The sequence below is a fragment of the Phoxinus phoxinus genome (genome assembly GCF_949152265.1).
Source record: "Phoxinus phoxinus genome assembly, chromosome: 1".
In the NCBI taxonomy this organism is placed as follows: Eukaryota; Metazoa; Chordata; class Actinopteri; order Cypriniformes; family Leuciscidae; genus Phoxinus; species Phoxinus phoxinus.
In genome coordinates, this window is record NC_136876.1 from 35,070,854 (window position 1) to 35,083,501 (window position 12,648).

The 12,648-nt window shown below is 37.6% G+C and overlaps 1 protein-coding gene across 2 annotated transcripts in view; it reads right to left on the reverse strand.

The window, feature by feature from the left end:
• Positions 1-955: 955 nt before the first annotated feature.
• The window catches only part of ttyh3a (tweety family member 3a), a 68,981-nt gene continuing 57,288 nt past the window's right edge, over positions 956-12,648 (reverse strand). The window contains exons 12-15 of one of the 2 annotated variants that reach the window (XM_079606063.1): positions 11,106-11,279; positions 8,658-8,733; positions 6,409-6,510; positions 956-3,675 (exon numbers count right to left, since the gene is read on the reverse strand). In XM_079606063.1, the coding sequence (XP_079462189.1) occupies positions 6,430-6,510; positions 8,658-8,733; positions 11,106-11,279 (331 nt within the window). In that variant the 3' untranslated portion in view covers positions 956-3,675; positions 6,409-6,429. The remainder of the gene's footprint in view (positions 3,676-6,408; positions 6,511-8,657; positions 8,734-11,105; positions 11,280-12,648) is intronic. The other variant, XM_079606064.1, reaches the window with a different exon arrangement.

Sequence of the window (12,648 nt, forward strand, 5' to 3'; positions counted from 1 at the left end):
TCCATGGCCATTATTTTAAAGAGTGCGGCTTATGTGGTGTGATATAGCCTATAAAAAAAGGTTAATGACAAGTAAGCTAAATATGATTAAATAATTAAATGATCTTTCACACTTCCCATGATGTTGGATTAATCAGAATAAACACCATTAAAATACTGTAATATAAACATACTCACCATTTATAAATGAAAGTTCTGCAGCAGAGAGATCAACAAGCTAAGCTAAACATAAGACACATGCATCAGTTAATGTTAGGTTTAATCTTAAAGTTCAAGCTCAATGAAACATTTACAAAATTTTAGTAACTGAAAAAGGTCATCCTACAGTGAAGTCATATAAAACATCTTGATAAAAGACCAAAATCATTTATTCGCATGAAAGAGACAAAATATGTTGTGTTTGCTAATGTCTAAAAATATGCCAGACAAAAAATTAAAAAAAGATAATTAAAAATGATCTGTTTGTACTAAAACAATTTCATGTCCTTAATGGGCCATTTTCTTGCAAATATTTATTTAATGTACTGTATACATTATTTTTGCAGTATGACAAATTTACCGAGGAGTAAATGGCGACATAAACTCAAAGATCGCATCATCACAAACGTGGTAATTTACAGAGAAAAATAAAGATACTCCCACAACGTCAGGCTCATGTTCACAGGTGTCTCATTTGGTTGCTCAGGCCACACAGAGCTCATAGAAAAAAAGTCCACTTTAAAGATGAAAAACATTTAGAGATTCACAGAAGGTACAAAGCTGTTGGTTATTGGCACAGTCAAGGATGTACAGACCTAGTCTTTGATAAAAAAAAAAGCATCAACCGAGAAACCAATGCAAGCGTCAGTAGCACACAACATGGCTCCACTCCACATTTATAGGATGACCATGCTTTGAGAAGCAGAAAAAGAAATAAAATGCTCACAGTCAAATAATGAGCTCTGTTTGTTTATAGCTGTGATCCATCCCTTTAATTCTCTTCACCATTAAGTTCTTGCTTGTTTTTATAAAAGTCTGGGAGTCTCTGAGCAACTTTGCCAGATTGGGATTAGTTTTAAGTCCCACATCCCCATCCGCATTTACAAAGCATGCATGCATGCAGTGCCCACACGACTTTCTGTGAGATGGAAAATCAGGACTCAACAATATAAACTTATTGTTGAGCCCTGAACATGTGGTAAGGACATGACATGGACTAGTGTCCTGGAATCCAGACGTTGGCAGTATGAGGGAAGGATGTGGTCCTGAGGTGTGTGAACGTGAGACAGATTATGCCTATGGGACGAGAACATTGGCACCTTTACATGAGGTCCAGAGCGGGGACATGCTCACACTAGACTCAGTCTATGAGGTCTTTTGAGGAGAAAGGGAGTTCACCCGGATCAGATGCCAGCTGTTGGCCTCGTCTCCTGTGTGTCTGTGCTCTCATCAAGGGGAAAATATTCAATTTGACAGCACATCACTTTTATGTCTTCTTCAGGGATGGCAAGATTCCTCTTAACTCTGGGAATGAAAGCAATTTGTGGTACAGAAGCAACAAGCCCAGGAAATTGTAGGCTTTTGAAAGTCACACTGAATTACAGCAAAAGTTACTGAGGCTTGTGGCCGCTCTTCTGTTTCTTTGAGTAGAAAAAACAAGACAGGCTACTGATGACTTCACTTCCTGCCATATTGGTGCCCCCCTCCCTGAGGACTCAACCGATCAGCAAAATGAAGGTTCAGATGTTCAGTTTACATTGTGTACAGTACAATGAACTCCTCTCCCAGCCTCTTGCCTGGATATGATAAGCGGTGATGAATCATCTTTGAGCTGGTCCCAGTGTCTCCGTGTTTGTACAGTATTAGGACAAATGTAATGTTCAGATAAGGTCCCAGCATCAGACAAAGCAATTTTAGATCTTTGCTGAATTCAGATTAAATGGAGTGGAAAATATTCGGATGCAAATGCAGTTTGAGGTTGTCCAAATCTGAAATTCTCTCAACTTCCTCTTTGTTAGGCTGGTTTGTCTGGCTCTGTGTTTCCAGGTTTTCCAGCAATTGCAGTGGATATAGCCCAGTTAAATGAGTAGTTTGTTTAATGCAGTCCATGTGTATTGAGAAAAAAACCCAACAAGGATTTCATTAGCTACACAGCATCTACACACCAAAAACTCAAGCCTTTAAATGAGATAAAAGGATCAATTCTTCCCACAACCAGCATATGCTACAGATTTAGGCCTGAAACATACTATACACAAGTACAGAAACACAAAAGCTTGACTTCATGCATCATACTGCAATTATTAACGCAACTTAAGTTTGCTAAAGCGAGCAGTTTTTAATCTTACTTAAAATTTTTAAGATCCATTACTGTCATGACAAAGCAACTTTTTGAAGAGAAACTTGGGCTGTGTTTGAAATCACCCCCTATTGCCGTATATAGTGCACTATTTGAACATTATTGAGTGCACTCATTTAATCCCATAATGCACTGCAACTGACGTACACTCAACAGCTAGCCACTAGAGAACAAGCACAACAAGTGCCGTGCCAAATTAACCTCTGTGTCTCGACATAAGATGGCGTCTTCAGCACTTCCTGTGCATGAAGTGTCCAAATTCACTCTCTCATTATTCACTCCTTATATTAGTGGAGTATATTAGCAGTCAACAGTGAATGAGTGTATATGAGGCAATTTCAGAAACATCCTCCTTATTCGGCTAGCAACCTAAAAAAAACAAAAAACAAAAAACATCTGGCACTCTATCGCCCCCTTGAGTATGAAGGTTAGGGCCACAGGATGTACAATACATTTATACTGCATTTCTGTACTAGCGTAGAGCATGTTTATGGCCTTATTTCTCACACCATTTCATTGAAAAAACTATCATCCCACTTTGTCAACTTAAAAACTGCTATCCGAGCCCAAAACAAGAGAAACCCTTAGACTCTTCCTTAGAGTTGTAAGGGAATTCTCAACGCTCAAGAGTTTCTCACGCTATTAAGATTAGATTGGTCCAGTTATATTACAGTAGATGCCACTGGTGTAAACTGTATAGAGTTGGACGTGGCAGTAGTCCTGAAAGTGGAGAAGGTCACATTACTTCAAATGACCAGAGGACAGAGGCCACACAGGAATGTAGGGTTATGGGCGTTAAACCCTGTCCAGTTTTTCAGTTCTGGACCTTTCTGAACCTCTGGCAAGAGCACCACAATTGAGCAAGGGCAGCATGGATCAACACACACGTCACTCAATGTATCTGTACGTAATGTAGTGTACACACACACGCACACACACATACACACGCACGCACACACACACACACACACGCGCACACACACACACACACAGCTGAGAGTAACCCTTCTGCTGCCGCCACGCTGAACTAGCTGCCTGACCTGAGCCGGCCAACTGGAAACAGCACAAGAGGCCTCTGGATCATTCCTCTGACAGCAGTATTTACATGATGCAAGGACGTCCTTTATCAGCTGGGTAAGAGAGCACGCATCAAAGATCAACATGGCTAAATGGGTAGGCCTGGGGTGAAACTTGTCTGGGCTGTGGGAACAAGACGTGGATGAGGGGTAGCTTTAGACTGAAGGGAAAGGAGACCGTGTTCCTCTAGTTTGCTGCGGAGCTGCTGTTGGGGTCGGGTCGGGCGTTTGCCAGGTACTTGGCCCTCATGCTGGATGTGTACTGGAGGGAAACAAAAAACAACAACATACAAAATCATTTAGATTTTAGACTTACTTTGGCTTTTACACAAAGCACAGCCACTGATATTAAAGCTGTCGCCATATACCAAAGAAAAACTAAAATCAGTCATTTTAAATGCCATGAGTGCATTTAGGCAGTATAATGTTATAATGAGAATAAAAAAAAATTATTTTCACTCTGAGTTACGCTAAAAAATACATTTAACGGTGTTATTAAATGATTAGTGATCTTAAAGATTGACTGGTAATCTAGAAAATTAAGACATTAGCACACATCATTAAATAACCAATATTGATGCCAAAAACTATAAAAGGTCCGTAACATCAGCTAATAACAAATGGCAAAAAATGTTTTTAAGCCAGTTATTTGTATCTTTCGCTGTAGTGTGTCAGTAGTAAATATCAGTTTACATTTCCAAACATTCGTTTTGCCATTAATTGTAATAATCCAGTGAGATTTTTGTATGCACAAGGAGTCTGACAACAGCCAGTATGATCCACACTGAGATCTGATCTCACCATCATACAGCAAAAGGAGTAAATAACTGGCATAAAACCATTTTTTTGGGGTGAAAATACTAACATGCCTAGGACTTTTGCACAGTACTATATAATGCATGTTTTCCAAAAGTTATGATTAAATTGCAATCTCTCCCCCCAGAGTTGTACTTAAAGATTTGATATCCTTGTTTTGAGACAATTACAGTGTTAGTTAAGTTCACAATTGTATGCAGCAGCAGCACTGTTCACTTTTGAGTGAATCACACATGGTGGATGTTGATAACCGTAGTAAAGTGCTAAATAATATTAATAAAAAATAAATAAAAAATCATATAACAACAACTAATAAATAATAATAATAAAACTGCCACAGCACACCTAGAATCATTTATACAGCCTTGGAGATGCAATATTATTGGGTTTGTAAAGAGCGCACTAGTGCAGTTAGTATTTTTAAAATAAATTAAATGGCAACAATTGCAAATTTCAACTGTTCACTAACAAAACAGCAAGCAGTTAAACTACACTATGAAACTAATGTGACTTGATAGTCAAGAATGAAGAGACATATTCCTTTATACTTCTAGTCCTAAAATGCCCCAAAACTAATGTAAAGCCACTTTTGCTTCCATTGAGCTCATTTTATTCTCACTGAAGTCTTTGACTGGGGCATGAATGCACTCTCTCTGCCTATAACATTTGCAAAGTGGCTTGTTCAAACTTAATATAGTTCTCTATATAGTTTAGAGCATAATGACGTATTCCTTCAGTCACATACGCTAGTTTCTAAATGAACGAAAAGCTTGTCCAATCTGTACATTCAAGTCCAATGTACACTGATCCTCAACATTTGACTGGAGCTGACAGCACTTAGTTAAAACATAAATTTGAACACGACACGAGGGCGATATTGACTCCAGTATTAATGATCCCTAATAGGACTACTTAATATTTACTTTTGAAAGATAAAAAGTACTACTGTTGCAATCTGTCAAGCTACAGGAAGTTACTTTCGTTCACAAGACTTAACGGCATTCACACTGAAAGTTTTGCAATGACAAAGCGATAAGTCGTCGATCATTTGTTATAAAGACCAAAATCTCTGGAAAGTTACAATGCTCGTTTGTTGATATTTCTTAAGATTTACCAAAACCTCTTTGATTTGTTCATGATAGTTGTTAAACTCTAACATTAAAATGCTTATTAGTTTGTGGTCATATGTTTATATTTTTTAAAATACAGCAAATTCCCCCAACTCTTGATTTTTTTCCCTCCATTCACATTTGAATATTCATTACTATATAATGAGAGTGTTCTAGGTCTGCGTTTTATTGGTTGTTGTATCCCTTCTCCCTTTACTTTTCCACAGCTTGTCATGCCCATTTCTTGAATGTTTTTGTCACTTTAAAGTCACCATGAACATTCTTACAGTTATGGATTATTGCAGTATTTATTTGAAATGATTTATCCGTGCACTCTTATTTTATTTGTAAATTGCCCTTGTAATCTTTAATCAAAAGAACTTCTCTTTGCAGCAAGATCTCTTCTCTTGTCTGATGACGTGTTTACAGGAGTAAGGTCGGAACAACCTGTCACTCACATGACATCACACCAATAGCAAACCACAACAATCCAAAATCAACAAAATCAAGTCCCGCCCAGTTTTTCGTGTGCAAGAAGCCGCTTCACTCAGATATACGCCACAATAGAGAAGAAAAGACTATCGTAACTTCCGCTTCATGACGACTTTAAACACAGTGCTGATTTCTAGCAACATGACTGCCAGAGACCATTATAAAGAAGACAGAGCTCAAATTTATTCAAACTAGACTTGAATCTATTAGCACTGCGGCTCAATGACCTCCAACGTTTTAATAACTGTCAGTGTGAATGCACCTTTAGGATGCTAATCATTAGCTAAACTAAATTAAAAAGCAGTTCTCTCCCTTAATGTCTGTATTAATGCGTTTATCCCTCTCGGTGTTCTTTGAAATTGGATTCTATGTCAGATACATGAAGAGTTAATACTGGTGGAGGGAGAACATGCTGCCCCACAGATGACAAGACCAGGGAAGCACACAACAAACACCAGGGGCGAGGGCAGCTTGCTTGGGTCAGGGTGATGGTGGTTTGGGGAGGAATCCCACTGTTGTTGTCTTGTTTTTGTAGGGAGGGAGGTGGGCCAGTAAGTGGGAGTGGGGCATTTGAGTACCTGTTGGAATAGCTGAGGCTGTTACCAAAACGAGCGGGAACTCTCCGATGGCTTTAACTGCCAGCTGTGACGGCTGTTACTGTCCGTGGATGTCAAATACAACTGTGTGGATTTGCAGAAAAGAAAACGACAAGAAACTGTAGAGCAGATAGACACCACTGACATCTCCAGCTCAAGAAACACGTACACATGAACTCCCAACACACACAAACCAACACGCAGGGTCTAGAGGACACAAGACCAGACACAAAGGTGTGAGGGGACACAGGTACACGGTGTGAGTGGGAATAACTTACACCAGCAAGTCCAGATAATCTGTAGCTCGCCTACACTACAGGTAAACTACAAAGAATATGTACATGAAATTTACATGAGATTTTTTCTAAATTCCCCCATGTATTGACTGACAGCTCTCCTGTCCCCATACTGAGAGAAATCATAAGTTACGAGGCGTTGTGTGCGCTGTATGAACATGATGCTTACTGTTGTTCTACACTGAATGTGAGCAAGTATTTACTCCTCTCACTTGCACAGAACAGGTTCAGTATTCCTCAAAATTAATCAAAGCAGTTAAAGGCAAACTCAGAATATTACGCACATCTGCATTAATTAAATAATACAAATATGATCCAATTCAACCATCCTTATAAGCAGAAATTTACTTCAGATAAACATCTCGTGTGTGTTTAATTGTTTTATTGCTAAACGTTTTTTTTTTTCATCTGCAATCCAACAGCACTGCAGAAAGGTTTGTTTTAACGGTGCCCTCTACTGTACCGGCGTGAATTTGCATTTCATTCAGCCTGGGGCTTATTCATTTCACTTTTTGTGTGAAAGAGCCTTTTTTAAAATAAAAAAAAACAAGTAAGCCTAGGTGAGAAAAAGCAAAAGTACGCATCACACTACCTTACATACAAAGCAACTAAGTAATGCAATTAGTTACTTTTATAGGGAGTAACGCAATATTGTAATGCAGTACCTTTATAAAAGTAACTTTCCCCAACACTGCATTTGGATGTGTCTGAAAACACACGTCATTATCCTGACTTTAACATCACGTATCCGCAGTGCCACCTAATGTGTGCAGTTGTGATGGTGATAGGCTGAGTGAGCTTATTTTGGTGCTTACAGCAGACAGTTGTGCAAAGGAAAACCAATTTTATAATGTTTATACAAGTCAACAAGTTGGTTCAGAACAATTACTCAACTAGTTAATTATGTGGACACATTCTTTGCGTCCATCAGTGAGCAAACGCCAACAGTCCCACCAAATCAACTCCCTGACGAGTTTGAGTCTTGTTTGCCGGATTCTTGCAGAGACAAGAATGAAACTGGCAAAATAGTGTCTGAACTTCTAGCAACATCCTGTTTTTACTTTTTTTTGCAGTAGAAAATGATAATTGCAAACAGTCCAGAAAGAGTGCGGTCCATGGTGCTTTCTTACATTGGCATTGCACTCCAGTTCTTATTTTGGAAGAATCATATTGATCCAAAGTAAGGTGTTAAAAACGCATGAAAGATCTATGTGAAATGTCGGAGGCAAAAATCTCTAAACGGCGAGTGTACCAGCATGATTTGACCAACAACAGGGGACCGTGTTGACATCTCGCTTCCGTTATCCAAGCGTTTCGAGTTGGTAAGTGGGCAGCTGGCTCGAAATCTCTCTTTCCTCACATATGAAAAATCAATGTGACATTGATCTTTTGCTATTAATTTCCAGTTTTGTAAGCTTAGTCAAGCAAGGCAAGAAGTTCTCACTTTGGAACTTTGCCCAACAACAGTTGTTGCCAGAACCGACACAGGTCTGTGGTCAGTTCTCACTCACTCAATCATCCACTAAGACTTGATTTACTTGCACAGAGTTCAGGGCTCTTTGTAATGACTTGCTGTGTACAGTGATGAAACTACAGTGGGGGAGATCACTGATTTAAACAGGCAAACTATAAGAATGTGCGGTAACACTATTCTAAGGTGACGTAGTTACACGTTACTACATGTACTTACTATAGTAATAACTGTAAATGATGCATAATTACAAGTAACTAACCCTAAACCCAACCCTAACCCCAACTGTGTAGTATGTACATGTAGTTAATTAATATTACTTATTACTTAATTGAGTAAGTACAAAGTAACTACGCCACCTTAAAATAAATGAATGTGCTATTTGTGGTGAATTTTTAAGCATTCAGGCTGTCAAAATGACTCTGTGATTTGTGTGTGTGGGTTGGACGAGTGCGGATACTTACAGATGGAGGAGGAGATTCTCTCCCGATCAGAGGAGTGTTCTCACAGCGAGGGTTCTGGAAGTTTGCATTCTGGGTCCTGGAAATGAGACACGCACACTTTACAAAGATCCAAAACACTCCTGCATTAATGTTATCGATCTATTTCAAATGTATTGTACTTGCTTAATTACACCACGGTTCAAAAGTTTGGGCTTGGTAAGATTTTCTTTTCTTTCAAAAAGAATTCTCTTTTGTTCACCAAGGCTACATTTATTTGATCAATAATAATAAAATGCAGTCAAGTCAAGTCAAGTCACCTTTATTTATATAGCGCTTTTTACAATACAGATTGTATCAAAGCAGCTTCACAGTGATAACATGAAAATAATACAAAAAAAAAATTCATCATCGTCCACCTTTAAGGCAGATCTATAATATTGTTGAATATTAAATGTCCCAAACTAAGCAAGCCAGAAGGTAAGGCAACAGCGGCAAGGAACCAAAACTCCATCAGGTGACAGAATGGAGAAAAAAACCTTGGGAGAACCCAGGCTCAGTCGGGGGCCAGTTCTCCTCTGGCCAATGAGTGAACAGCGTATGATTATGATTCAGGAGCATTACAGGTCAGAAGTTCAGAATGAATCAGAGTATTTGTCCAGTTCCGGTTGGTTGAAGTCGGAGTGGAGAGGAGGAGAGACCGGTTGACACTTCGCAGTAACAGTCATATCATGAAATATGATTAAAAGTTAAAAATGTCTATTTCAATGCATTTTAAAATGATTTGGTGCTTTCTAATGATCAATTTTGAAAACGGTGTGTGATATTTATGCTTAATATATTTTAAGAGTCTTTGATTAATTAACAGTTCAAAAGAAGAGCATTTATTTGAAACCGAAACCTTTTGTAACATTAGAAATGTATTTACTGTCATTTTTGATTAATGCATCCTAGGATAAAAAAAATATATATATTAATTTCTTTAAAAAAGAAAGAAATTACTGATCACTTTTGTTACTGTTAATAGAACTGTGTCATATTATTGCGCAACTTCACTTTTTATATAAAACAAATGAGTTTAATATATCACATTGGTTTCTCTCTCGTCCTGAACAGTACTGCTTGTCTTGTGTGTTTTTAGGTCGTGTTTGCAGTTTTTTTCACCCGTAACATTCTGACAGGTACCCCATATCCCTCTCCTAGCCCCTGCACCCCCCCGTTCCCCCATCACTCCTCCAGCTGGAGAGGAGCAGGTGTTTCACCCCAGCAGGTGTGTGAGGTTCTCTCAGAGGATCTCTCATCCTCAGTTGGAGACACCACACATATGGAGCAGTCGATGGCTGCTGAAAACATCCACCAGATCCCCAACAACGTTCAGTCCTGCTTGTGTGCAGCACATATGGTGTGTGAGAGAGAGACAGGCAGCGCAGCGATCAGCTCGAACGGGATGAAATCAGCCAACTCGTTTTTTTTTAGGATGGATGAATACTGATTAAGTTTGTTTCAGTGTCTGATAACTAATATGTAGAACTAAATTGTGATTTTATATCTGATCCATATATCTTTGACAGAAAATTAATAGTTATTATAACAATAGAAACATAATATGCATTATGACGGTCTTAACAATAACATTATTTTATATAAATAAAATACTACTTGTTATTATAAATCATGAATTTGTTACTATATAACTATTATTATTATTATTACTACAATACAACAATATGGTTTTAATTATTAATTGCTAGTATTTTTAATTATATTAAAATAAAAAGGTTTAATAACATTATTTTCATAAAAATAATAATACTTGTAAACAAATTAATGATTTATAATAACGACTACTGCTACCACCACAATTAATAATAATAAATACTATTATAATACTATATAAATATTAATACATTACAACTATATGGCTATAATAATAATAATAATAATAATAATAATAAGTATTATTATTAATCATTATTATTATTATTATTAATAATAAACATAATATTATACGACTACTATATTTCTATAACAAGAACAATAATAATATGAATAAAGTGGTAGAATTATGATAACAATAACATTACTTTTATCATACAATAATAATAATTATTGTGCTACTACTATATTACCATAACAAAAATAAATAAATACCATCATCACTATTATTATTAAGCATCATCATGTTGTTTAGTGATCTAAATAGTCAAATTCATTTTCATATATTTCTTTAGGTTCTGACTAATTGTTTTGCTTAAATGACTATTTTTCTCACATATAAATGAATGGTGGCACATGGAAGAATCAAAAAGCAATCGAGTAGAAATGTGGGGATATCAGTAAGAAACATCGGTCAAAGTGATTATTATTAGCTATTTCTACAAACACCCCATGGATCCCTCACAGGAGGGTAAACGTGACCTGAATGTGATCAAAGACTGCATGGGTTGTTGATGTTGTGTGTGTGTAACTCACATGTACTCCGTGACGGGAGCGTTGCTGACAGTGTGTGCTCCTGCAGGGATGCTGGTCTCGCTGCCGTAACTGCTGCCGCAGCTGTAGAGGCTCGGCATGTGCACTCGGTACAGGTTATCATGATTCTGTCTGCCTCCATGAGCCACGGACTCCTCCTCACTGTCTTCTTCAGGCCTGTTCGCACAAACACACACAACATACAAATTACTTCTCGCATCAACGGTCGGTCTTTATATTCAAAGTGACTCAATACGGGACAGATCCATCAGATCAAACTGCGTTGAGCTGAATGGTGATAATTCATAGATTTCACAGGACATCCTTTCCCACATCTTTGTGGTTTAGTCTTTCAACAGAACCCAATGTCACGCAAGTTGTGAATTGTTGTGAAGTCGCCTCACTGAAAGTGCGAGCCATGATCGCGGTGGGAGTGTGAATTGGAGAAAAACCGCCAGTTAGTAGTGTTAGACACTGCAGATAGCAGACAAGCATTGTCAAAACTCAGATGGGACCCTCAAGACATAAGAGGAAGCTGTCTTCTGTATACAAAACAAGTCAAATACTCGCTGTCGATTAGCACCAGCAGGATCAATGCTGGGTCTACATAAGCAGAGGAAACACAGAGAAAGTTCTCAATGTCCAGAACAGAAGTAGTAGGTGACAAAACAGGGACTTTTCATTAGAAATAAAGTTTTCCTGATGCATAAAATTAACACAGTGAAACACTACTGTTCAAAAGCTTAGGGTATTTTTTTAAGATGAAATGAATACTTAGGCTCTCATTAACTTTTGCACGTCAGTTTATATTTCAAATAAATGGTGTTCTTTTGAACTCTCTATTCATTCCATCTTAAACAGTACCACCGTTTTCAACTTTGATAATAATAACAAATGTTTCTTGAGAATCAAATCAGCTTATTAGAATGATTTCTGAAGGATCTGAGCTGTAGTGTAACTCTGTAACATGAACTTCTCACATCACTGCTCTACAGTATACCATTTCTCAGCTTTGTCAAGTCACTGAACATACATATCAAATTAGCAAACAAAAACACCAATTTAGATAAATGGATGAATACATTAAGAATAGGGAAGAAATTATTAATCATATTCAAATATTGAGAGATATGTCCAACTGTGCATTAATTCTCTCTGATCTTCACTATTAAAGCACCACACTGTGGTATGGACAGCAGAGGGCGATCTCAGCTGTGTTTCTGAAGACAAACAGGAAGAGCACATTGCACGCACGCACGAGTGACATTATACACTTTTGTGCCATTTATTTGCAGCCGGTCATATTGTAGGTCTTGTGGGATTTTAGATTTGACAGAAATAGCCTACTTGTTAACCTATGATGTTTTTTCTTGAAATTGTGACTTTTTCATTTAGGGTCATGAACAAATGTGCAAATTCTCGACACTCTCATAGGAGTGGAAATGCGTGTACAATTTATTTATGGTTAATTTGATCGTATATTGCATATCCCAAAACAAAAACAAAATATATTTTTTTAATAAATTCAGTTTCTCGACTACACTGA